Source organism: Narcine bancroftii, chromosome 3 (genome assembly GCF_036971445.1).
Source record: "Narcine bancroftii isolate sNarBan1 chromosome 3, sNarBan1.hap1, whole genome shotgun sequence".
Classification (NCBI taxonomy): Eukaryota; Metazoa; Chordata; class Chondrichthyes; order Torpediniformes; family Narcinidae; genus Narcine; species Narcine bancroftii.
In genome coordinates, this window is record NC_091471.1 from 265,117,897 (window position 1) to 265,145,809 (window position 27,913).

General features: G+C 38.4%; 1 protein-coding gene across 4 annotated transcripts in view; it reads left to right on the forward strand.

Annotated features, from left to right (window-relative positions):
- The window catches only part of wdr18 (WD repeat domain 18), a 209,788-nt gene that overhangs the window by 32,936 nt on the left and 148,939 nt on the right, over positions 1-27,913 (forward strand). The window contains exons 4-7 of one of the 4 annotated variants that reach the window (XM_069928002.1): positions 2,639-2,883; positions 4,022-4,288; positions 10,536-10,622; positions 16,953-26,540. The exons of 1 other annotated variant lie outside the window; for it this stretch is intronic. In XM_069928002.1, the coding sequence (XP_069784103.1) occupies positions 2,639-2,883; positions 4,022-4,288; positions 10,536-10,622; positions 16,953-17,107 (754 nt within the window). In that variant the 3' untranslated portion in view covers positions 17,108-26,540. Of the gene's footprint in view, positions 1-2,638; positions 2,884-4,021; positions 4,289-10,532; positions 10,623-16,952; positions 26,541-27,913 lie in introns of those variants that run through there. 2 more of the 4 variants (XM_069928001.1, XM_069928003.1) reach the window with 2 other exon arrangements.

Consider the following 27,913-nt stretch of genomic DNA (forward strand, 5'->3'; position numbering starts at 1 on the left):
AAAACAACAACACAATTGGCACCCTTCAAAATCCCTCTCATTATCATCATCTGAAGCAAAGATGTTTAAACAGTCATCATATGGGTCCCAGTCTGCATCTGATGAGGTGGTTTCAGCTTCATCAGTGTCCCACAATAAATCTCTGTTCACCTACCCATTCTGCAATGTGATTTTTCCAACTCTGGCCAATGGGTAATTCCTTTTCTCAAAGAACATTGCCTTTTTGGTATTTTTCTTAGTCTCTTCTTTCTCCTTTCAATCTCTTACTAACTTCTCATGCACATTAAATTTTCTCACACCAGCGCAATTGTTGGTTTTCATGGCCATTTCTATCACTTTTAACTTAAAAGCTTGCTTTATATTTTCATCACATGCTGCATTGTGTCGATGGACCCTCCATGATAGCAATGCCCAGCAGATCAATCTGCGTGATCTATGGGAGTCGACGTATATGCCAGTCAATGGCCTATTTCAAGCATCGTGAGCTTTGGGTGTCGACTCGTATGCTGGTCAATAGGGCTCCTCAGGCAGCCTGAAAATGGGGGTTGTCTTGTACACTGGTCACTGGGGCACCTCAGGCAGCCAGAAAATAGGAGTTGCCTTGTATGCCAGACATACCATAAAACCCTTAAAATGAGGCTGGGGGGGAGGGGTTGACTTGTATGCCGAAATATACTGTTCTGATGAAAATTATTAAATGTGAATACTAATGACTTTACCTATATCTTCTGGATCTATGTGCAGATTACTCCTTTTGTCCCTATTCTTTACCAACTATACTGTATTTGTAAGACCCTTTCAGATTTACCTTAATCCTGTCTGCAAATGATTGCTTGTGATCTTACCTTTGCCTTCCAAATTTCCTTTTTAGGTACCTTGTGATACTTAAAAAGGCCTTCCCTTTCTCATCTGTCTTTTTTCCCTCCTTATCCACCCATAGATATGCCAACCCTTGTTTTTCATCCTTATGGCAACATTTTGGCCCTAAAATATCATATTTCTCATGAGTGCTTACTTCTATACATGTGTAGATTTGTCTGCATGTAGATGCTCCCAGTCTGTTTAATGGTCCTGTCTTATTGAAATGAAATTTGCCTTTCACTAATTTAAGACCTTTATTCCTGGCCTTTTTCTCTAAACTTTGAAATGTACAGTTATGGTCATTATCCTGAAAATGTTTCTCACTGACACCTCTTTTACCACCCCCCCCCCACCCCCCCCACCCCAAACTGATGCTACTTTCCCTCTTGGGTTTATCTTCATACCATGTCAATCAGCTCTCCTCAACATGCCTCAAAATTTCACCCCCTCTTTGCCTTTTATATGAAGGCAACCCCAGTTAATGTATGGGAAATTGAAATCCTCTAGGACTGTAACCTTTTTGCACCTCTGCTGCTTGCCTGCAAATCTGTTCCTCTTTCTCCTATTGGCTGTTGGGAGGTTTGTAATATACTCCCAGCAAAGTGATAACTTTGGTTTTGTTCTTTATTTTTACTTGAATTGCCTCATTTGAGGAACCTTCTGAGATAGGCTCCCTCAGTGATGAAGTAATGTATTCCTTGATCAACAATGCAATACCACCACCTCTTTTACATCCATCTGTGTTGTCTGTAAGCTTTGAACCTAAGATGATGAGTTCCCAGAGCTGCCCATCTTTCAGCATTGCCTTAGTAATAGCAACAATAGTGTCATCCCACATGTTAATTCATGTTTTGAGTTCATCTAGTTAGACTCTTTATATTAAAATAAATGCAATTTGGCTTTGCTTTCCTGTAATGTACATTTACCCCATGGGATATTGATTATTTCTCTTATATGAACATCTACTCTGAGCTCCATTCCCCTGCTAGTTCAGTTTAAACTTTACCCAAAGGAGGCGTAAACCTCTCTGCAAGGTTGCTGGTCCCTTTCTGATGTAGGTGTAACCTGTTCTGCTTGTATAAGTTTTGCCCTCCCCAGAAACTGTTCCAATGATCCAGCAACCTCAAGCCCACCCTCCTGCACCATCTCTTTAGTCAGAATTAGTCTGATCTGTCCATATTTCTATACTCAGCTCCTGACTGAAATAATCCAGAAATTAGAATCTTCAAGATCCTGTGCTTTAAGAAGCTATCTAGCTCCCCAAACTTGTGTTGCAGAATCTAATTCCTTCTCCTACCTTGTCATTTGGTGCTAACGTGTACCACAATTAGATCCTTTCAGAATATCCTGTTGCTGCATACCGTGCCTGCATTTGAAAGCATGTATTTTTCTGTATTCCTCCTTCAAAGTGACATTGGCATCTGATCTTGTCAAAGCTGGCATTTTAAGTGCCAAATCATTGGATTACTGGGGTGTTGTATTTGTCCGTTCATTGGCAGACAATAATAGTGAGAGCTTTTTCATTAGAAGTAATGGTTACATTTTAATGTTCAAAAAATATTGGAAGGCCAGTTGCTTGGCCTTGTTCTCATAACAATTTGAGTTTTTTTTTAAAAAAAAGCCTGCAAAATTGTATATTTCCAATATACCCTCACCAAATATGAAAATTAAAATACCCCAGTGAGAATTTCTGTTTCAGGTAAATTTATTAATCAAAAATTACATGGTCTAATGACCACCATCCATCTATTAACAGATTGTCTCGTTTTTCTTTTAGATACATGAAGTACCTCTACCCATATGAATGTGAGAAAAGAGGTTTGAGCTCTCCTAATGAATTACAGGTTGCTATTGATAGTAATCGGCGGGAGGGCCGAAGACACAGCTTTGGATCTAATCTTTATAACTACTCTCCTGGTGGAACATCTTCAGCATTATCCTCTCCCAAAATGCAAGTGCCTACGCCAGGTCAGGCAGTGACTAATGGCAGTCCCATAAGCCAGATAGTAAAAGTAAAGAAAGGTACTTAATTTGATTTTTGAAAATCATTTATAAGATCTAGCACTTCTAATATTGAGTACATTGAAAATCGATTTATAAAAAAAAAGGGTAGATTTTGCACCCCATTACTCGCTAATTATGGGGGTTACTAGAATATCTCAGAAGCCCGATTTCCAGTGTAGGCATAGCTTTCATATGGTAGTTGGTATCTTCCACCTAACAGCCTCGGTTGCCACATGCTCTTGTGCTGTTTTGGTGAACCTCAATTTGGCACAAACACTCAGTCCCCATTTAAATAAATAGGAGAAATTAATTAAATCTTTAAGATTCTATGATTGACTTTGATTATTTTTAACAGATCTATGTTGGTTGTCTTTTTATGCTGTTAATAACATTTTTAAAAACTATTTTGGATTTTTAACAATATTTTGTTTATAGTGAGTGTCTGAATAATTACACAGTCTTCAACAGGTGTTTGGCCTGCTGGCTTTTACCCAATTTAGAATGAGATTCCTGATCTTAAGCTGAAAGAGTGTGGGGGGGTGGGGTGGCATGATGTCCTCAGCAGTTATGATTTACTTTTTAATTTTCATTTTTGAGTAATTTCAGCTCAGCCAAATGATACAGCCAATGTGCTCTGCTTTGCTGTGTTGTGATGCTGAAGCCAGAAAACTCTGGTGGAAACAGCATGATTAAGGGACAGGCAGCAAGGAATTTTGGGAATAAAGATCTTCCTCAAGATTGCACTAATATAATTTAAATTTCAAATATTGGAAATTTGTAAAACATAAACCTAGAAATGCTTAGCAGGTTAGGCAGCATCTGTGGAGAGAAAAACAGAATTAATGCTTTGTGACATTGACTTCATCAGAACATCATTTTATTAACATTTTGCAGCTTATGGAAAAGCTATTTAACCTAGCAGATCTATACTGTTCACAACTCTATCAGTATCATATTAACAAACTGTTTTGATATATAGAAATCATTCCCCTTTGCTGTTATGAAATTAATAAAATGTTGGGCATGAAAAAAGTTATTTGAGATTTTTTATACAGTATATCAAGGCCTCCAAATTATTCTTGTATACTGTGTCAATTAACTATTAAATATTTATTAATGAGTTGGATGATTTTGATGTGTACCGTTGGTTTTGCAGAGGAAGATTCAGTTATTCCGCTAACACTAGGGGGTAGACTACCGATTTCACTGACTGGTCACCAGGTAGCTGCAGCTCAGGCTGCAGTTGCTGCACAAGCTGTAGCATTAGACCAGCTGAGAGAAAAGCTAGAGTCTGGAGAACCTCCGGAGAAGAAGTTAGTAGTTGGTATGGAAGAACAGCAGCGATTGATGCATCGTGCTATTCAACAGAATCTACTTGCTATGACTGCCCAAATACCAATGAACATCAGGATCAACAGCCAAGGTATAAATGACAATAATCCTAGATTCTTGTTTCCTAAATAGAAAATGTATAGTGCTATTAAGGTATGAAATAGTGGGTTTACTAAAGTGTAGAGCATACCTGGAAGAATTTTACATTAATATCCTTCCCTTTGTATTTAGAGTAATATTTCTCAGAAGAATGTTAAATCATCAGCAGGGAAGAATGAGAGGGAGGCACCTTTTGTCTGTCTTCTCTTCCAGGCTTTTAACATAGACCCTTGCCTGTTTGCTCATACCTTGAGGAAGGATCCAGGCCCGAAACATCAGCAATATATCTTTACCTCCTATGGAGGCTGTGAGGCCTGTTGAGTTCCCTCAGCATTTCTGCATTTTTACTACAATCAGAGTCTTCGGACTTTTGTGTTTTTACTTTCTTAAAAATTGAGAACCCTGATGATCCTGATAATCACCAGGAAATCTCTATTTGCTTTAGTATGTGGTAAGAATTTCTTACTGAACCACGACATATTTCAGTGAAATAAATGCACTGAAGTACTAATGTGTTGGACATTGTTTGTTGCTCAGAGGAAAATTTGGAGTTTTGTCTTCACTTCCAGCATATCCCTTCCCCATCCTCCTCACTGTCTTCAAAACAGCACCATATTTATTGTGCTCTGTCATGCTGTACTTGCATAATTTATGGTGTAGCAGTTTCATGCAAGAACAGGTTACTGACTTTTGAAGTTCAATCCAATTCTCTTTTAAGTGTTGCATTTAGAAATATAAAAAATTGAGATGAAAGGAGGCCAGAAAGCTCTTTGCATACATACCTTTAGATATGAGCAACAGTGTAGAAAACAGCAAACTAATGTGCATTTGAAGCAGTTGCCATGTGGCGGCACACCACTAGGCAGGCGAAACGGCCCTGCTTGTAATCCACGTGGCGAGGCAGCCGGCCAAAATGGTGCCGTCAGGGGTTTCCCCTTCTTCTCAGCACAGGGCTTAGAAGCCCGCACTGGAGGACCACGTGACGCCCGGGTGACGTCAGCGCCCCCAGTGTGGTTCTCAGCCAGGTCTGGGCTGGGAGTACGTCCAGCCCAGCAGCCTGCAATAAATCAATTCTGCTCACTGAGCTCAACCTGTCTGGTTGTGTGTTCTTTCAGTAGTAGTGTAGCTGCCGCTATAGCCATTAGAAATCAACCATCATCCAAACTGCAAGAAATTGATGTCTTCAAATTGTGCTTCCTCCAAAAGAGCACATAATTGCTTGACTGTTTGGAGTCAATTTGATATCACTGACATCAGTTCGACATTACTTCAAAAACCTCGTGATTTGTCAACCCTGGGCACCATCAGAATGGTACTACACCTCTTTTGTGATTTGCAATACAAATGTGAATGCATGCATAGTTTAGTATAATGGAACCAAACTTCATTCTAAAGGCTGACTTGCTTCCTCTACAGTTCTCAGGTGTCTGATGACCACAGTGCAGAACACAAAGGCTGCCACAGATGGTGCAGGAAGTGCTTAGATAGCTTAGAAGATAGTGAGCTCCTTTCTTTAAACTAGATATGTGCACTTTTGGTTTCTGTTTTCAGTGCCATCCTGAATACTGCATCTCCATTTTGGATTTGCATAAGGTGAGGATGGTACACTTGGTAACTAGGTTTGGATCCTACCCTCTGGTGCTATATGTGTGGAGCTTGCATATTTGCCCTATAACTACCAGGATTTCTTTCAAGTGATTCCGTTTCCTCTCTCATCTGAAAGAAGATGTGTGGTTTGGTAGATCAATTGGCTACTGCAAATTGCCCCTAGCGTTGAGGTGAGTGGGAGGTAATTTTTGGGTTAGTTGATAGGGATGTGTGGAGAATGAATTTGGATTGATATCATTAATGGCTTTCATGTTAGTGAAAGGACCTGTTTTGTGACTAAAATTCTTTAATTATTTTTTCTGTCAATTTGGTTTTCCTTTTCCATTACAAACCTTGAAATAAAGTGCTTATTTCAGGAGTCTAATATTGGGTCTGTCCCTTGAAGTAGACTACTTCAATAGAGACTATGCTTGGGATGGTGTCCCAAGAGAATGTCATATTGGTTCACTTAGCCTGCTCTTGGATTTGGAATGTTTTGCAGAGAATGATGGCGTTACCTCCTTCAGTGCTCTGAGATACATGCTGTATGCCATGAATGATACAGAAGGGTGCAGAAAGTCATGGATCATTGTTACCTGATGAACCATGAACTTGTGCTGGTTTGGACTTTTGATCTTCAAACATCCTCTTTTGCGAACAATTAATGGTTGTGCTGCTTTACTGAATCCTATGTTAAGTTTCTTCACCAATGTCTGACTTCAATGAGAGGTAGTTACAGGTATGAGAAATGCTTATGCGCCTTAATTGGTGGAAAAAAGGTTCATGTGTGAAGACAGACGATAGAGAACCTTTTACTTTGTAAAAAGGCCTATTCTCTTGTGCACTTCAATGATAACTTTTATCAGCCTCCAAATGTCTTCATTCTGCAATTCAATGTCTGAAGTTGGAATAAAGTTTAATGGTTTTTCTGAACAATAACAAATCCAGCAGGAGGCTTCTTGGAAGTGAGTTGTGGTACAGTATGGCGATTAAGATTAGATTCCTTTTATAGAAATGTTTTTATTGGTGCTTACATTATAGCACAATAGATAAAAAATATATAATTATAAGATTCAAAATATTATATCAAAAAACTTTTATCATGATTTTTTTTAAATTCAGAGCACAATCATATTAAAGAAATAGAATTTAACAACACAAAAAACACAAAAGATTAAAAAAAAATTATTCAAAACCCCCATCACCAAGTAAGGTTAAAAGTTGACAAGTGGAAATCAAGTGACAATAACTTGGAAGTGGACATCACAGTACCAAAGTTTTAAGAATAACCCTAATTCATAAGATTATGATAATAGACATAAAAGCCATGCCTTTTAGAAGTTGTCCTTCCATTGAAACAAAACTGCACGTCTGGCTAACAATGAAGTAAAAGAAAATTCAGTTTTGAATTGAAGTCATTTATAGCTAATCACCTCTTTCAACCTTCTTGGCAAGATACTGCCTTTTTAATGACTGGTACAGATTGGGTATTAATTGTTTTAATGACCTTTTTATTTATAATAATTTATCTTCTTTTGAACAATTTGTGGTACAATTTAACTTGCCTAATGCTCTTTTTTTTAGATATCTATAAATTAGACATTTTGTTCAGACTTTGATCCCTGACTTTCCGGCAATCTCCAAGGCAAACATCCTTGATACACTTTCTGATTTACAACTTTCTCATAAAGGCTTATATCTCTTATTTACAATAATTTGCTTGATTTAAAATGGCCCATAGAGTACATGTGTGTCAAGTTAAATTGTCTCATTTTTATTCAGATATAAATCCTTTGTGACAAATGTAAAATTGGTGATGCCTCTTTGGTTCACATGTTTTGGATTTGCCCTAGCTTAGAAAAATTTTGGAAAGAAGTTTTTCAAACATTATTGGTGATTCTTAAGTTCAGATTGGAACCTTGTCTTTTAATTGCTCTATTCAGATAATTTCAAGATTAGATTCCTTTATTTTGTCTGTAATAGTACAGAACATGTAATATTATACAAATTTGTCTTCTGCCTGCCAGCAGGCAGAAATTGAGTCACCATTAATGTCACCCAACGTCCCTGACAGTAAGAGAAATAGAAACAAAAGAGAGTCCCTTCAGAGTCGCTAAGTGTTCAAGGATTCACCTGTAGAGCTCACACAGCCTCTGTGGTCACACAGACTCCTGTTCAATTATTTCATCGTCAACCTGAGCTCCAGATCTGAACCTCCAAAATGATTAGAAAGCCTTCAGCATCTAAAGCTGTAGCCCTTCTTCCCCTCTGCTCCCTCTCTAATCCTGGCTCGGTAACTGGTTTCCGTGAACCTGTCTCCTGCAGCCTTTGTGGATCCCTCGATCACAACACCCACAGCCTCTCAGCCACTAAACTCCTCGCTGGTTCACAGCCATAGTCACTTTCTCTGTAGGGTTGTCACCTCTGCTACTCCTCCTCAATGGGAGGAGGGGACGCACACAGACACAGGCAAACCATGCATATGCAGAACAAGTATTCATATACACATAAATAAATATTGATCATGAATATGAGACTCTTGAATGGTTAATGCAAGCTTGTTCCTTTGGTTGTTAGCATTCTCGCTGCCAATGGGAAGAAGCTGTTACTCAGCCTGGTAGTACTGGCTCTGATACTCCTGTATCTCTTTGTCAATGGAAAGAGCTGAAAGATGCCGTGTTCAGGGTGGAAGGTGTCCTCAAATCTTTGCAAGCCCTCTTCAGACTATGATTCTGGGAGTTCACTGGGGGAGGGGTGGGATTCCAGTGATCCTTGCTGCCACTCTCATGGATCTGTGGATTGTCCTTGATCATTTTCTCTGCAGCAACCATACTACCTTATGATTCAGCTGCTAGGTGGTTCTCGATAGAGCTCCTGTAAAAGGTTGACGAGGTGGTGGCTGGTAGCCTTGCTGACTTCATTCTTCTCAGGAAGTGCAGTCACTGTTGCCCTTTCCTGACAAGTGAGATGTGTCCACGACGAGTCGATAGTTAAGTGAACTCCAAGAAACTTGGTGCTCTCCACTGTTGAATTGTTGATGTGTAGTGGAGGGTGGTTGTTCCTGGTTCTCCTGAAGTCCACTATCCTCTCCTTCATATTATCCATATTGCGACTCTTCAGCTTCAACTAATAGACCTCCGGGAACCTTGCCCAGTTTGACCTGTGTGTGATCCTAGATTCTCTGCATGTGGTTGATTTTTTTAAATAGCTTAGTGAGCCACTCCATTCTTTGATAATTACCACGTAGAAATAGTTGAATAGTTCAAGAAGGTGGTTGATAAGGGGCGATTAGGGGTCAGCAATAAAGCTGGAAGAAGTTTAAAAAAAAAACCACAATGCTGGAGAAGCTCAACATGTCAAACAGTGTCCTTCATGTAGCAAAGGTAAAGATACATATTCAACGTTTCGGGCTTGAGCCTTCATCAAAGTATGAGAAAATGCTGGCAAGTGTCCAAACAAAAGGTTGGGGGGGAGGGGGAATGGCAAAGGCAGGAGATGATAAGTGGAGAAAGGAAGGAAGGGACAGTAGCAATGAGGGGGAGGGGGGTTGACTGGGTGGATGGTGGCACTGGAAAGACAGGAAAAGGGGAAGGGGAAAGAAGAGGCAAGCAGATTTAGTGGAAGGCAGTAAAATCATTTGGCTGGAGGGTGCCCAGATGGAAAATAAGATACTGTTCCTCCAATTTGTGGGTGGTCAGGGTGGGATAGCACACAAGGTCATGGACAGATTTGAGCGTGGGAGTGTGACTGAATTGAAATGCTTGGCCACTGGGAGGTTGCGGTGGTTGTAAATGGGAGTGGAGGTGCTGGGTGAAATGATCTCCCAATCTGCGTCTGGATGGATGGATTAAAGGAGCATTTTAGAATCGTTGAGTTTTACTCTTTTAAAATGGGCCCTTCAGCTGATCTTGCCCATGCTGATCAAGTTGGCCACTAACCTAGTTTCATTTGCCTGTGTTTGGCCAGAATTCCCTAAACTGACTGTCTAAATGTCTATTGAAAGCAGCAATTGTACTTGCCTTTGACAGCTCCTATTACATGCCAACCACCTTCTGCATGGAAAAGGTGCCTCTCATGACCCTTTGTTTAAGAGGTGCATTGAAGGTGTCTTTTTAACTTTATTGATGGAACGGCATTAAACGGAATCGATCAGTTCAACAATGGTTGTGTGGTGGAACTGAACTCCCAAGCAGAAGACAGAAGGTTTAAATGATTGACTGAACAACAGAATTGGCTCTTTATGCCCGTAGAAGGGAAGGAAGAACTTAATTTTTTTTAAACTTTTTTTGGAAACTCCTTTTTTTTCCAAGCCAGAAACTATTTACAATGTTTTACAATCATAAATGTGACAAATAATGTGTTTAACTTTGGTGGAGATATTAATATTGACACAAAATCTGATGTAATATCAGCAGCATACTGTATTATGTCCACCTGATAGACAAAAGTGGCCTCTGTTTAAAGATAATACCTTTAACAATGTAGCATTCGATTTTTAATACACCAAAAGAGTTCTGTTTGGGTTTTTTTCCAAGTCTTGTTGTAGGATATTTGATTTAGAACTGTATAAGTTGTACTTGATATAATTTGTCATTTCTTGTATCCGTTTTCCTTGATGAAATGTTAACATTGTTCTGTTTGTATCCCAGCAGACCGCCAAGAATCGGCACTGAACCTTGCCACAAGTAGCATGAACAGTATCAGTATGTCAGTGGAGATCAATGGAGTTGTTTATACAGGTGAATCTGAAGTTTCATGCAAAGCAAATTAGACTTTTTATTAATAGATTAGGACAGTGTAGTAGTGACTCTTAGAAACTGCTTTATTTCACATGAAATCAGATAATACAATTTAGAAACACAAGAGCTTGGTCAAAGTGAGCAAAGCCTCCTTTGAGACTAAAGCCCTAGAGATAGTTATGGGGAACAAGGTAGACAAGTTAAACATATCTGTCCTTCAGGTAAATAATACTGAGCATTATTAATAGTTAAAATATGTGGGAGGAATTGAATACTGACATCATCACAAGAGAACTAGTATTAGGTACACTATTAAATTTGATTATGTACCCTGGCTTGCATCCTAGGGTCCTAAAGTAACTGCAGAGATTGCATCCTAGGGTCCTAAAGTAACTGCAGAGATTGCATCCTAGGGTCCTAAAGTAACTGCAGAGATTGCATCCTAGGGTCCTAAAGTAACTGCAGAGATTGCATCCTAGGGTCCTAAAGTAACTGCAGAGATTGCATCCTAGGGTCCTAAAGTAACTGCAGAGATTGCATCCTAGGGTCCTAAAGTAACTGCAGAGATTGCATCCTAGGGTCCTAAAGTAACTGCAGAGATTGCATCCTAGGGTCCTAAAGTAACTGCAGAGATTGCATCCTAGGGTCCTAAAGTAACTGCAGAGATTGCATCCTAGGGTCCTAAAGTAACTGCAGAGATTGCATCCTAGGGTCCTAAAGTAACTGCAGAGATTGCATCCTAGGGTCCTAAAGTAACTGCAGAGATTGCATCCTAGGGTCCTAAAGTAACTGCAGAGATTGCATCCTAGGGTCCTAAAGTAACTGCAGAGATTGCATCCTAGGGTCCTAAAGTAACTGCAGAGATGGTAAATGCGCAGGGTTTAATCTTTCAAAAATGAATAGATTCTGGAGAAGTAGTAAAGAATTGAAAAAAATATCAATGCGATACTCTTTCTCATTCCATGAGAATGGGAGGCTGGAATGTGCACAATCAGATGTTGGAAAATTGTTAGAATTGGTTATTAAGAATATAATGGGAGAATATTTGAAAAATCATAAATTGATCAAGTGGAGTCAGCAAAATAGCATGAGTGACCTAAAGATCAACAAGTAAATATAATAATACATTTGGATTTTGAAAGGCTTCCAACAAGATGACTAGTATTAGGTACTAATACTATGCTATTGGACTTCTTCTTTTTCTTCTTTCTTTGGCTTGGCTTCGCGGATGAAGATTTATGGAGGGGGTAAAAAGTCCACGTCAGCTGCAGGCTCGTTTGTGGCTGACAAGTCCGATGCGGGACAGGCAGACACGATTGCAGCGGTTGCAGGGGAAAATTGGTTGGTTGGTGTTGGGTTTTTCCTCCTTTGCCTTTTGTCAGTGAGGTGGGCTCTGCGGTCTTCTTCAAAGGAGGTTGCTGCCCGCCAAACTGTGAGGCGCCAAGATGCACGGTTTGAGGCGTTATCATCCCACTGGCGGTGGTCAATGTGGCAGGCACCAAGAGATTTCTTTAGGCAGTCCTTGTACCTTTTCTTTGGTGCACCTCTGTCACGGTGGCCAGTGGAGAGCTCGCCATATAACACGATCTTGGGAAGGCGATGGTCCTCCATTCTGGAGACGTGACCCATCCAGCGCAGCTGGATCTTCAGCAGCGTGGACTCTATGCTGTCGACCTCTGCCATCTCGAGTACCAGGAAGCAGTGTGTATTTTGTAGACAGAATTATTTTCAGCATGGCAACTAACTGGAGTGCTGCAGAGACACCAGTAATTTAGAGGAAGGAAGTAAATGTATTGCAGTCAAATTTGCAGATTTCACAAAAGTAAGTGGGAAGGCAAACTGTGATGTGGCTAGAAACAGTTTAGACAAAATAGTTTGGGACAGACTATATGGGCCAAAGGGCCTGATTCTGTACTGCAGTGTTCTATTCTGGTTTACAAAGGGAAATAACATTAAATGAATGGGCAAAATGTTGGCAGAAGGAGTATAATGTGGAAAATTGAAGTGGTGCCCTTTGGAAGGAAGAATGATGAAACAGATTGCAATTTAAATGGGGATTCTCTTGACACCGTGGTTAAGTGAAAAAACACAAATGCTGGAGAAACTCAGCAGGTCAATCAGTGCCTTTATCTAGTAAAGGTAAATGTGATCACAAATGTTTCAGGCTTGAGCCCTTCATCATGGTGTGGGGAAACATGAGAGATGTCCGAACAAAAGGAGAAAGGGCAGGGGGGGGGAGGGTTGGAGGTGTTACGTGGAGTTGGGTGGGGGGGGGGGAACACTGCAGGAAGTTGGGGGAGGATTCTAGGATAGGTGGAGAGAGAAAGGAATAGGAACTGGAATAACTAGTAAAGGGGGTGGGGGGGAAACGCTAACTTGTTAGTGGAATGCAGTGAACTCAATGTTCATGCCCTGAGGTTGGAGGGCACCCAGATGAAAAATGAGATGTTACTCCAATCTGCGGGTGGTCGGGGGTGGGGGGTGGGGGGGTAGTGTGAAAGGCCATGGACAGACATGTGAGCTTGAGAGTGTGACTTAGAATTGAAATGGTTGGCTACGGGGTGGTCACTTTTGTGGTAGACGGAGAGGAGATGATGGGCAAAGCTATCTCCTAATCTGTGACTGATCTCTCAGATGTAGAGAAGGCCACAGAGGGTGCACCGGATGCAGTAAATGAGTTCTTTGGAGGTACAGGCATTGGAGTATAGAAGAATGAAACATTTTGAATGCTGATAGGATTGGACAGACTAGATGTGAATAAGATGTTTCCCTTGGTGGGTGAGTCTTAGAATTAGAAGGGTACCCTTTAAAATAGATGAGGAGAAATTTCTTTAGCCAGAGGGTCGTGGATTTGTGGAATTTGTTGCCACATACAGCTGTGGAGGCCTGATCACTGTGGGAGTTTAAGGAAGAGATTGATAGGTATATAATTAGTCAGGGTATCAAGGGATATTGGGAAAAGGCTGGAAATGGATATGAGAATGGTTTAGCTTGTGGTGGAGCAGACTTAATGGGCTGAATGGTTGACTTCCGTTCCTTTATCTTGTGATCTCCCTCCCATGGCTCCTAACCTTGTTTCCCAACCTGGCACTGCCAGCCCACCAATATTTGCTATACTTCATGTGCCCTCTATCACTTCATCAACTTCCAGTTCCCTAAACTTGAAGGCCTCAAAGCCCTTAATTTCCCTCTCAACAACAGACCTGAGTAGTCCCCCTCCACCACTAACCTCCTCCCTCTGCTTGTCCTCGCCCTCGATAACTTTTCCTTTGACGCTTGCCACTTTCTCCAAATGAATGGGTCCCAGCTATACCTGCCTTTTTCTTTGCTATACGGAGCAATCCATGCTACGCCAACACAGGGAACTCTTCCTCTGCTACATCAACGATTACCTTTAGTGCTGCCTCCTGCACCCATGATGAGCTCATCGACTTTATCCACTTTGCAGCCAACTTCCACTCTGACCTCAAATTCACTTGGTCCACCTCTCATAACACTTTCCCCTTTCTCAATCTTTAAGTCTCCATCTCGTGAGATAAACTCTCACAGACATCTACAAGCCCACCAACTCCCACAGATAATCTCGACTGCACCTTCTCACACCCTATACTCTGTAAGGATTCCATTCCTTCTCAATTCTTATATCTCCTTTGTATCTGGTACCAGGAGGAGATTTTCCATGCCAGATCATCAGAGATGTCCTTCAAAAAATGTAGCTACCCCTCTACTATCATCAACTCGACCCTCAACTGCATATCCTCCATTACTTGCACATTTGCCCTGGCTCCCTTCGCCCCCAGGTGCATCGAGGACAGGATTCCTCGTCCTCAACTACCACCCCATCAGTCTCCACATCCACATATCTATACATAATTCCACCACTAGAAATATCTTCCCCTCTATGCCTCATCCACTCCTCTCTTTCCCACCAATTGCCCCTTTACCATCTACCCCTGTGTCCAAAGGAGGTGCTGCACTTGCACCCTCATCACCTGCACTTGCACCCTCATTACCAATCAGGGCCCCAAACAGTCATTCCAAGTGAATCAGTAGGGGTCAACTACTTGCTGTCATGTCTGTCCATGGTCTCCAGCCCAAAACATTGGTTGTGTATCTTTATCTTTGCTATTTATAAAGAAGACGCTGTTTACGTCCGGTACTGCATGGATGGCAGCCTCTTCAATCTGAGGCGCCTGCAAGCTCACACTAAGACACAAGAGCAACTTGTCCGTGAACTACTCTTTGCAGACCATGCCGCTTTAGTTGCCCATTCAGAGCCAGCTCTTCAGCGCTTGACATCCTGTTTTGCGGAAACTGCCAAAATGTTTGGCCTGGAAGTCAGCCTGAAGAAAACGGAGGTCCTCCATCAGCCAGCTCCCCACCATGACTACCAGCACCACCCCCCCCCCAACATCTCCATTGGGCACACAAAACTCAAAACGGTCAACCAGTTTACCTATCTCAGCTGCACCATTTCATCGGATGCAAGGATCGACAACGAGATAGACAACAGACTCGCCAAGGCAAATAGTGCCTTTGGAAGACTACACAAAAGAGTTTGGAAAAACAACCAACTGAAAAACCTCAAAGATAAGCGTATACAGAGCCGTTGTCACACCCACACTCCTGTTTGGCACCGAATCATGGGTCCTCTACCGGCATCACCTACGGCTCCTAGAACGCTTCCACCAGCGTTGTCTCCGCTCCATCCTCAACATTCATTGGAGCGACTTCATCACCAACGTCGAAGTACTCTAGATGGCAGAGGCCAACAGCATCGAATCCACGCTGCTGAAGATCCAACTGTGCTGGTTAGGTCACGTCTCCAGAATGGAGGACCATCGCCTTCCCAAGATCATGTTCTATGGCGAGCTCTCCACTGGCCACCGAGACAGAGGTGCACCAAAGAAGAGGTACAAGGGCTGCCTAAAGAAATCTCTTGGTGCCTGCCACATTGACCACTGCCAGTGGGCTGATATCGCCTCAAACCGTGCATCTTGGCGCCTCACAGTTCGGCGGGCAGCGACCTCCTTTGAAGAAGACCGCAGAGCCCACCTCACTGACAAAAGACAAAGGAGGAAAAACCCAACACCCAACCCCAACCAATCAATTTTCCCTTGCAACCGCAGCAACCGTGTCTGCCTGTCCCGCATTGGACTTGTCAGCCACAAACGAGCCTGCAGCTGACGTGGACATTACCCCTCCATTAATCTTCGTCCGCGAAGCCAAGCCAAAGAAAGATAAAGCACACTGTTTGACCTGCTGAGTTTCTCCAGCATTGTGTTTTTGCTTTAATCACGGTGTCTTCAGACTTTCATGATTTACCACCCAAATAACCCATGTGACCAATTAACCTACTTGTCCCATACATCTTTGGAATGTGGGTGGAAACTGGAGCACCTGGAGAAAACTCACAAATCTGAAAAGAATGCACAAACTCCTTACAGTGCCGATTTGAACCTGGGCTATTGGCACTGTATTAGTGTTGTGCCACAAACGAGCCTGCAGCTGACGTGGACATTACCCCTCCATAAATCTTCGTCCGCGAAGCCAAGCCAAAGAAGAAAGAAGAAAAAAGAAGAGTGTTGTGCCAACTGCTCGGCTAACTATGCTGTTCTGTATAGTAAAATATTCATTTATGTTCCCATTTTGTAAATAAATGTGTTGTCACAATTTCCTTCCTAGTCTGATGATAACCAAAAATTTTGATTGTCTTCTCATTTTAGAGCTCTCACCACCTACATTAATAATGAATAGTGGTGATACAAGTACCAGTCCCTGTGGAACACTACTTATAACGTTCTACCACTAAATGCTTTTAACCCCACTCTGCTTTTTGTTGCCAGATTGCTAAACATTTTGCTTGGAACTCTGACTTGACATATTTATCAAACCATAGTAAATAATTCACTTTATCAAAATATATTAAAATGTTCTATTCACTGTATCAATTTTGTCTATACTATTTAAATTGTGTATAAGAATTTATTCGGTGCTGCCAATTTGCATGCTTGTCACATAATAGACTTTTGTATTGTTACATTTTAGTTGCTAAGCATCGATATTCGATGCTTCTCATCCAATTGGGATTGATGCCTTTTTCTGAATTATGTGCATTGCAATGAATAAACAGTCCCATTTACTAGCTCTAAACCTTTGAGATTGATCAATAATGATCATTATTCAGGATGTAACATTGGTCTCATGATTATGTTTCAGGTGTTTGTGGAATTTGACGAAAATGCTGGAACTGAATCAAGTTTTTCTGTTGTCTCTGTATTTTGAAATGACACTTATAGTTATGCAAGTGTTTTATTTTCTTTTTAACAGGTGTTCTTTTTGGTCAAGGACCTGGAATATCTGGTGCATCTGGCACCAAGGGAAATAACAACAAAAATAACAGTTCCCAAAGCATACCTGGTCTTCCTGTAACTCGTACACCTACATCCTCATCATCGCAGACTTCAAAGAATTCTTCCCCATGAGGCTGAATCTATAACAACACCAACATGAGCACAATGCATCACCGCCAAACACTTTAAAAGGATTTCTCAGGCTTTTAACTCTCAAGGAAAATTAAGTTTTATTCACCAGAGGTTTCATAGGAGTGGCTAAAACTGAGGGCCTATAGTTGAGTATATTCAACTCTACTTATAAACATTTCAGGGTTACCACATGGGATCCTGGAGCAACTATGTACTACTAATACCTCAAGCATTTACTTAATCAAGAAGGCTGATTTATCATCAGTTACATTTTTCCTTTCAGCCATATTCAACTTTTAAAGAATATATATGTATTTCCATGATGTGCTATTTTAATTAAGATTTATAGGTGAATATTGATATTTTTTTGAAGGAAATGAATATTTCAGCTACATCTATAATATTGCTTACTACTTTAGAATATTCAGTTACTGCCGAGCAAGAAATGGATAAGCTATTTCAATGTTTATCCACTTATGTAGATCATTCTTATACATTTAGCAACATACAGACATTTACAGTGGTTCAGCATATTTATTATATACATTACTTAATATATTTTTTTGAGCCTCACAACACAGGACCCTAATACAGTGGAGTTATCCTTAGATCATAAAGTAGCATTCGCTTCAGATCAAAATCTGTCTTTAATGCATTAAAGAAACCGACAAATTTTAGCAATTGAGCTACTAATTCTGGTGGTTTATGTTTGCATATGTTTCAAAAGTGTTTGCATTTCTCATTTAAATACTTTATTTTGAGTACTAATGTTCAAAGTCAGAAATGCTAGGACTGCAATTTGTTTAATCAATTGTTAAAAAAATTAATATGCTACTCATTAAATTACCTTGAAATATTAAAGATCTGCCTTCCCATTTTGACATGAGAACTTTCAGAAATATTTGCAAGCCATTTTTCTGACAATTCTGTTTTTATGAAACAAATCCTAAATTCTGGAAACTAATCTCCCAAAGATCTTGTTTTTACAATCTGAGGGAAACTTACTAAATATACTATCCTCCACTAAATATGGCTTTATTTTAAATGCATTATTGCACACTAGTCTGAAACTGCTTTGAATATCACCTACAATTTGCATCTTATTTAAATTTTCACACCACCTTGTGACAGACCTCAGTCAAAGTATTCATTGTAATAAACATTTAGATATGTATGAAGACAGAATCATAAATATTTATTTCTCTTATCTTTTGTTGAGTGAGATTGGATTTGGCTGGCATTGATCTTTAGTGTACTCCACTGGATTTACTGTAGTATTTAATGTGACATTTGAAGTCGTGTTTTATACAGATTCCTCTTTGTGTTAATCTTGAAAATGTACTATTTTGGAGTATACATCAGTTTTAAAGCAAATGATGTATAGACAAATGTTATACTTGATAGATGATCACAATCCAAGGATAGATAATTTTGCATGATTGTGAAGGCCAATCTTATCCAAGTGTTATATTTTCCATGAGAAGATGCAATTAGTAAGTTTAGTTTTGTATTTATATATTTTCAACCAAATACTTCCACTCCTTCAAAGAAACTTGGCTAAATAGCTAGTTTTTTTGTTTTACACACACTATGAATTTTGCATATCATTTGTTAAACATGATGATGTTACACAGACTACATGTCTTGTGTGTGAAGATGCTTATCAGCATGAAGTTAATCTGTTGTCACAGAGATGAATGAAAAGCCAAGATTGTTAAACCTGTACTTCTGTTCCAGGTTATTGGGTTTTACTGGATTTGAGTGATTGGGGTATATCTAATATTGGTTGTTACCTGAAACTATTGGAAGCCTATTCCCACTACTTAAATAGAAAAGAAAGCAGAGTTATTACATTTTTAAAAGAAGTTGTTAAAAGCACTATCTACAACCTGACCTAGCAAAATGCGCTTTATATCATGTTTTTTACAGTTAACAGAGCAATGTTCTATTGTTCTGTTCTACCTCTGACAAATAGATGGAATATAATTTACTTCACAGATATAGTGTAGATAAGTTTTTGTTGTCAGTGGTAAAGATTACATGGCTTTGAAGTACAACCATTTGAATTAAATACCTCACCTAGCATTTAGGCTGCATACCAGGAATAAGAGAGCTGAATGAATCATTTCGAAAGAAGGTCACTGTCAATACCCCAGCACAAATAATTAAATTGCTATCATTGGCCAAGGGAACATGAACAATGTGGCTGTGTTCAGTAAGTTGTCAGGACGCATTTGCTGAGCTTGAGTTTTAACTTTGGTTTTTGTTGTTAGTAAGTTTTTTTCTCTCTGCGTCATTGGGGCTATAGTGGAGCCATACTCTATGGAGTAGTGCTAAATGGAGTAGTACTAAGTGAAGTGCCAGTGTATTGTATTTTATTTTCCTACTTTCTTTCCAGTAGATTTACCATGAAGTTTTTAATGTTCTTGGATAATATAGAAATTTTTAGAGAAATTATGACAAAAGAAAATTTCTACATACATAAAACACAGTGAGGTTTTCATCTTTCACCCTTTTTCTTCCGTGTATTTTGCCTTTTCAAAATTTGTGTATCCTTGCTTGGATGTGGTTTGATTAGCAACCTTCATCCTGAACAATTGTATGCAGCCAGTATTGGTGGGCTACTGGACACTTGGTTGGAGTGATTGATAAACTCAGTCCAAACCTTATCCTGTCTGTCCCTTGGGCAGGATGTGCAATCTAGTTGTGAATAATGTACGATTGCTAATTCTACTTTTGTGCACTGAAGCCATTTGTGGTAGCCTTGTAATTCCTGCTCTAATTGGTCAGGTTGTGATTGTATTTCACAAGGTTTTTGCATTTTTAAACAAAAAAACTGATGCTTAAATATTCCACAAGAAACACATTTTCATTTTTTTTAAAGCTTGCATTGGCATGGATTTTCATGTTTTATACACAAAGCACTTCATTTTCAGTAGATTATTTTTGAAAATTGTTCACTTATCTCCAGCTAAATATAGCAGCTGATTTTGCAAACTTATGTCCCTCAAATAAGATAAATGATCTTGTTGACTTCTTTGGTAATTAAAGTAAGAATGTGGTCCGATGCCCTGAGAGAATTCCTTCCTGTTGAAGTTCTGTCATAGGAAGCTTTTATTTGACAACTGAACATGGTCTCAATTTAATATTTCACAGATAAATGGTATGTCCAATAAGGTAACACTGTTTTGAAATGGCATTTAAATTGCATGCTGAAGACTCAAAGTTTTGATCTAATTTTTTTTATTCTCCGTAACTTTTGAAGTACCAGGTTTTTAGCGAGGGCAATGCCAAATGTTTATGAATTTGGAGGAGCTGAATATTGGTCATAATAATGATGGTTCAGATTAATGATATTCTTATGGAGTAATCTAACTCTATATTTATAAATGTTTCTAAACATTTAGCATGAACACATTCAAAGCTGATTGTAGAGCGCAAGTGTGTTGGATGATGCTACTTCCTAGAGTATTTTATCTGGTTAATGCAATGGAATAATGTAACTGAATTTATTGATTCGGATACATGTAGAGATAGAGCTTCATAAATTATCTTTTTAATCAGGCACTAAAATTTGATGCAGATAACTACCTCATATTTCTCATCAGTTGCATGAAAATAGAAAATTCATTGAATGTTTTATTGTTAAGATGAAAGAGTCTGAGTCAGTTTTGACACTGAGGAGCTGCTTTGGATTGTTTCTGGTATGGGGTAATAAGTGGTTGGGAGGAGTAAACTGATGTGGGGTTTTGTCTGCCCTTGGAATCTTGACCTTTTATATTGGTAACAAGATAAACAGTAGGAAACAATCTATTAAAGTTGCAATTTCCTGTCCCTCCATAATAATGTTTTGCTACTCTCTACTGAAATTGCTGTGATAAAATGATAATTTATACTCAGAAATAATACCATGGAGAGGTTATATTGGCTGCTTTTTAAAATAAAATTCAGCAAGTTGTAGTTGACTTAGTGACCTATGTGATGGATCCTCAGTTGTTACTAAGCAAATGTGAATCTTTGGGTTTTTTCCATGGTGTCAAGCTGTGCCAGATTTTTTTTTTCTTTAGTGTGACTCTATACTTGTACAGAAGATCAGAAATAATAAAATAGTAATCTGACTTGTGTAACTCAATACATATATCAACTAAACAAAGGCTCTGCTAGGAGGTTTGCTTGGTTTGTATTGTTTTAACATTCCAGGGAGCAGAACTTGTTTTTATGCATAATCGATTTCCTAGTTGTCCACTTTCAAATGTTTGCCCCAACTTTTTTATTAATTGAGGAAACGTTTGCCTTGAGATGAATCATTCTTTAATACTTATAAAAAGAATCTGCATTCAACTGTATATCTAGGGGAAAATTTGATTTGGTTCCCCTGCAGGTTAATGACATTGTAAATGTAGTCGGACTAGGGATGGTACATAGTTATATCTAATATTTTGCTGAGATTTCAAAAATTGGTAGTGACAAAAGTAAACCTATTTATCATATTAATGCTTAAAGGGAAAAAAAATCCCTTGTTATTATATACTTTCTGTCTGTAGATTAAGTAATCAGTCGGTAGAATGCAAAAAAACAAAGGAACACTGTGCCTTACACAAAATATATCTCAAATTTTTCCCACATGAAAATTGCCATTAAAGTACCAAGTTGCAAATAAATAACTTTAGATTCTGGAATGATATTGAGAAGATTTAAAGATTAAGACTTAGCTTAGAAAGCATGTAGGTGTCCAAAACCAATATTTGCTACCTTGTCAATGTATGTTAAGTAATGACTGTTTTGTGCCACAGAGAATGGTCTCTGCCTTTTCTGATGTTTTTTAAAACACTCACAGATGTGCAGGTTTGGGGAAAAAAATGATCTTAATGATAATAAAATGGAAAAGCTTAGATAACAAAAGATCAATGTGAGGAATATACTTCTAAAAATCCACTTGTTAAAATGAGGATTTGAAGTAGGTCATTGAAAATCTGGTTATTTTTAAAGATTGTGTCCATTTTAAAAAGCATTCAGTTTACTTATTAGATAGCCATAATGCTAATTTTGTTTCTGCTATATCCCTTTGTACTAACTTTCCCTTCATTATGCATTCACTGAATGGAATTTATAATGATATATGCATTCAAGAATATGATTAGGTGTTGCAGCTTTTGAAATTTATGATGGAGAAATGCACAGCGTCAATAATTTTTAAAATTTAGACATTCAGCACGATAACAGACCATTTTGGCCCACAAGTCTGTGCCACACCCAATCTCCAGTATGTTTTGTGGGAGGAAACCAGAGCCCCTGGGGGAAAAACACACGCAGACACGGGGAGAATGTACAAACTCCTTGCAGAACTGCAGGATTTGAACCCCAGTCCCAGTCGCTAGCACTGCAACAGTGTTGTGCTAACCACTACGTTAATGTGAATGAGATGAGAAAAATTCAGTCTCCAAGGAGTTCTGTCAGTTAGGGTGAGTAACAAAACTAGTGCAGACCAGAAAAAATCAGAAATTAATATGAAGGCAAAATGTCATCGTTAGAAGTGATTGAGCTCCCCAGAGGAACTAATCTAGTAATTAAGACTGGCATCTAGCTATGGCACTATCCCATGAAGATCCAGGGGTCATTGTATTCCACAGCATTTTTTTTCAATTACTTGCATTTTTATTTGTGCTTGATCTTTTTAAATGTCAAAATAATTTCCCAATTATGTGAAGCTAATGTAAACCATGTGGCTCATGGGACCTCTTCAATAAACTACTGCTTTTAGAACTATACTCACATATTGTTAAGCTATGGATTAAATTTGTTTTGAAAATTAATCTTGGGAAAAGCCAACAGGAAATTTTCAAAGCTCAAGTCCAAGTAAATTAGATTTTTTAAACAAATGTACTCAGGGTTTGGGGATGGACAATAGCTTACAGACCAATTATCTCTGTACAATAGGTATAAGTCGTTGGGAATTCTATTTTGAAACATTAGGAGCAGGAATGTCTGATTTATTAATGTAGTTGTATTAAGTGACCTTAAAAATCCAGTGCATTGAGCATCTGAATTTTAAAAAAATAGTTTCAAAGGCTGTGGAAATGTAATTAAAGAGCAAAAGAAGCAGAAATTAATATACAGTGTACTAGGATTTATTTTACAATTAGCACAATACGGATATCTATTTTTTTTGAATGGACACAATTTGGAAATAAATGACATGGTTGTTTTAGAATTCACTGCTTTAAATAGTATCAATCTTGTAGAATGAAATTCCTCTGGATTTTTTCCCATTTAACCATTGCATTGAAAAGGTTGAATTAGAAGTTTCTGAATGCAAAGGGCTGCATTCTTAAGTGGCTGTTGGTATTGGTCTGGATGACTATTATGGCTTTATAAGGAATGCTGATTTAGAAGGCATATATAGATCTGCACTTCCAGTCTTTTGTTGGTATTTAAGAGTAGAATTTATGCTGGCTGTTATATTTGTGCATTAGTAATGGCAATCTCTAGTCAGGTGCTACATTAAGAGCCAAAAGCTTCAGATTGGAATTTGTTTTAATTTATAAATTTGGTACCTACAAGTGTCAGTTTGGTTGAATGACATAATCTGCATTGCACAATTATGTAGAAACCTAAAACAAGCATCACTTAAATTGTGTTTTCATCTTTAGGTTAATTATGGCCTGAATTTTGCAAGCAGAAAATTTCAGTTTGATGCTAGTCAAGTTCTCTTCCAGTCCAAATCTCTTGGTCAAGCAGCCTAACTTAATTTGTTTACAATCTTTTTTTCTATGATGTTACAATCATCAGTAAAAACAATATGCATCCCAAGTTTTAATGATGAAATATTTTGAACATAAGCTTATCAATAGCATGGTCAACATGTTGAGTATGTTCTTTCCAAATAATAATTTTTATTTGTCCTTTATTGAAATGGTTACATCTTTGTTCAATAATTGTTCAAATTTGCTCATGCTGAATAATGTGCATCCAAAGGACTAACAACACTGGCAGATACTTATGAAAAAGTATTAAGGAATTTTACTGGAGGCAATAAATGAACAGAAATGGAAATATTGGTTTAATTTAAATGATGTTACAAATTAGTTGGAGAAGGAGTAATTACAAATGGACTTCTGTTTTCTGCTTTGAAAGCTTGGTTTCAAACTGTGTTAAAACAATGTAAATACTTTATATCAATTTATGTCTGGTCTTGTGGTGGGCAAATTGATTTTTGAACATTTAACTTTTTTGGAAATGTTTTTTTAATTGTTAAATCACTTGGGAATAGTTCTTGTACATTAATAAGAACCAAACATTATGAAAAGGAAAAAGCTGCTTGCAAATACCATTAATCTGAAATAAAACCTAAAATACTACAAATTCATTAAGTTGATCGGGTAATATATTTGGAGTAGACCAATATCAAACAAAGTATAATAAAGGATGTTTTTCATAGCAGGCATTTTCTGAAATGTAGATGACCTATCTATCTAATTTAAATTGGTTGTTCAGTCATGACAGTGCATGATAAATTAGCAAGTCCATGTATAATGATTTGAATCAACCTTAAACAGCTAAATTAAAGTGCACCTGACAGTAAAGATAACTTCAGGCAAATGTCTCTATCCAGTGATTGAGATTTGCTTAATGCAAAATCTTGGTACAGCTTAATAGACATGCCTTGAACAACACTTGAAATGTGTACCTGTGCTATGTTGATTAGTTTTCAATTTTGAAACTATAGTGTAAGTGAATTGTGGATTATTTTGATATTTCAAAATGTTAACCCATTTTTTTTAATAAGTTTTTGCAACAAACAAAAATGCTTGAGATGCTCAGCAGGTCTTGCAGTATCTGTAGGGAGATAAAGATATATTACAGATGTTTCGGGCCTGAGCCCTTCCTTAAGAGCTCAGGCCTGAAACATATCTTTACCTCCTATGGATGCTGCAGAACCTGCTGAGTTCCTCCAGCATTTCTGTTTGTTTTTACTACAATCACAAAGTCTGCAGACTTTCATGTTTTACTAATTTCTTGCAATGTTTGATGAAATGTCATTACTGCAATTTGAGGGGTTTAAGATGTTATTATTTTAATCATTGTGTTTAAATATTAAACACCTAGTTTTTGCTTTACATGTTTTCTTCATAATCTACTATTAGTTTCATGAAGGATGATGATTGCTGTATACCAAAGACCTGAATGAACACACACTTTAAAGAAAGCAAAAGCACTATGGAAGATGCAGCTTTGATATTATCCATTTGTTCTTGTGTACATGCTGATAATTAATAGTATATTAATAGAAAATTGGATAGAATTAGAATGAACAATGACTATTAAATATATACTTTTTTGTCGATGTGCTGTGTACAATCTAGAGCTGAATATTAGAAGCTAGATTGTGATTCTCAGGGTTTTTTGAAAACATTAACTGCTGTATATCTTTCAGTGATTGTAGAAAACAAATATTGTACAGGCCTGTCATACCTCGTGTCTCATTTTCCCAAATTTTAATTCCTATCTTGACCTATTTGTGGGAGCCTATTTTAATTTAAGAAACTGTCTGGACAAATGAGAATTATCAGCCAAATGAGAAATTTGAGCTAAACAATCTACTAGCCTTAAAATCTTGTCTGTAAGATGATAAAGAGTAGACCTATCCAGTTGATGAGTTAGTATCGTCACAAATGAACACTTGAATAGCTTCCTTTCCCCTTAAATGAAAATGTAAAGCCAAGCAAAAGTAAAAATTCCCTTTATTTGAAGTATTATTTCGCAAGATGAAATAAATGTGTATTGGAGAATGTATCTTATGAGCAAAATCATTCAAAATGTATATAGCTTGAGAGACTAGTATTAAAGTAATGCAAAAGATGTGCTCTTTATTGCAGATGTAAATTATAAAACTAAAATACAGTAATAAAAATATTACTACAAATGTTTTATTCCCTGTGATGAAAACACGAAGACAGAAATCAAAAATAAGCTTCCACGAATACAGCTTCTAGTTTTATCTTGTGCTTCTGGTTTTTTCCCTTAGTTTTTATTTTCAATGTTTATAAATGCTGAAGATAATTATTTGTTTTAAAATGTCATTTATTCTAACGGGTTATAACAGGAAAATAAATTTCCCAACTCAGGAAAACTGCTTATGCAAAGCTTTAGCTATAAAAATGTGATTTTAATTCCTTTCATCTACTGCCTTGTTTTGTATTCACATTTCACAGTTGTACCGGTCTTGTGTGACTTATCACTAGTGGTTTACATTTTGTAACTATGACAACTTGTATTTAACCCTGTGGATATTTAAAAGGATAAAAATGCAAATGTAAAATTTAAAAGTCTGACTTTTACTGTTTTTCATCTTTTGGTGAAAATTGTATCCTGTTATAGCATCATGCATAATTGTTGGTATGTTGATATTCTTAAGCACCCACTTTCAGCATTAAATGGTTAATAAAAACTGTTAATGTGTTTTACATTGTGTGTATTTTGCCACAGAGTTTCTAACATGCTGATTTTGTAAATGACAAAGCTACTTTTATAAGGCCATTTTATTTGGCCCATGGTCTCTACCTATACTCAAATCCCCTTGCTTGCATTAATTCCATATCCCCCCATACCAGACTGAGGTGCAGCTGGTCAAGACACTTTCTACTACACATCTGTAGAAAATTGTAAGGGTTTCCATTGTCATGCAAAACCTCTACAAACTCCTGAGGAAGTTGAGGCACATTCATGTGTCGGGTCCAGGAAGATCCTCCAAGATGGTGACTCCCAAGATTTTAAATTTGCTAATCCTCTCCACTTCTGAACCCCCAATGATCACTGGGTCATACACCACTGGTTTTCCGTTCATGAAATCAACATTGGTTTTGGTGACATGAGAGTGCAGCCAAATTTTCAATCTCCTTCCTGTATGTTGACACATCATCCCTTTTCATACAACCCAGCTCTGTGGTATAGTCAGTGAATTTATAGATAATGTTGTACCAAGCCACACAGTCATAGGTGTGCAGTGAGTAGAGCAGGGGGCTAAGAATGCAGCCCTGTGGTGCTCTGGTACTGATGGAGATTGTGCTCTGGAGGTGAGGAAATCCAAGATCCAATTGCACAATTGGGTGTTGAGTCCCAGGTCTTAAAGTTTGCTGATCAATTTTGAGGGGATGGTGGTGTTAAATGCTGAACTGTAGTCGATAATTTTGATGTATTTAAAATTGAGGGTATAGACAGTAAATGTAGGTAGAAACCAGAAAACATGGGTAAAGGAGAAAAGATTAGGGAAAACTTCCTCACACAAAAGGTAGTGGGAGAGGTGGGAATGAGCTGCCAGCTGAAGTGGTGAATGCAGGCTCAATTTTAACATTTAAGAAAAATGTGAATAGATTAATGGATGGGAATGAGACAGAGGGCTATGGACTGGATGCAGGTCAGTGGGACTAGGCAGAAAAATAGTTGGGCACAGACTAGTGAGGCTGAAGGGACTTTCTGTGCTGTAATGCTCTATGGCTCCAAAGAGCATCCAGATGCCTGCGTCTTTGCTGCCCAGGGGGTTCCAGGGCTTTGTGTTGAGCTAATGTGATGGGATCCACTCTTGTTGCTATGTAAAGCTTTGTAAATTGGAACAGCTCCATGTTGCTGCTCAGACAGGAGCTTTAACAGCAGCCTTTCAAAACTCTATCACTGTTGATGCGCGCCACTGGTCGATAGTCATTTAGGCAGGTTACTACGCCCTTCTTGGGATGATTGACACCTGTTTGAAACAAGTGGGACCATGCCTTGCTGGAGTGAAATGTTGAAGATATCTGTGGTGACCAACTT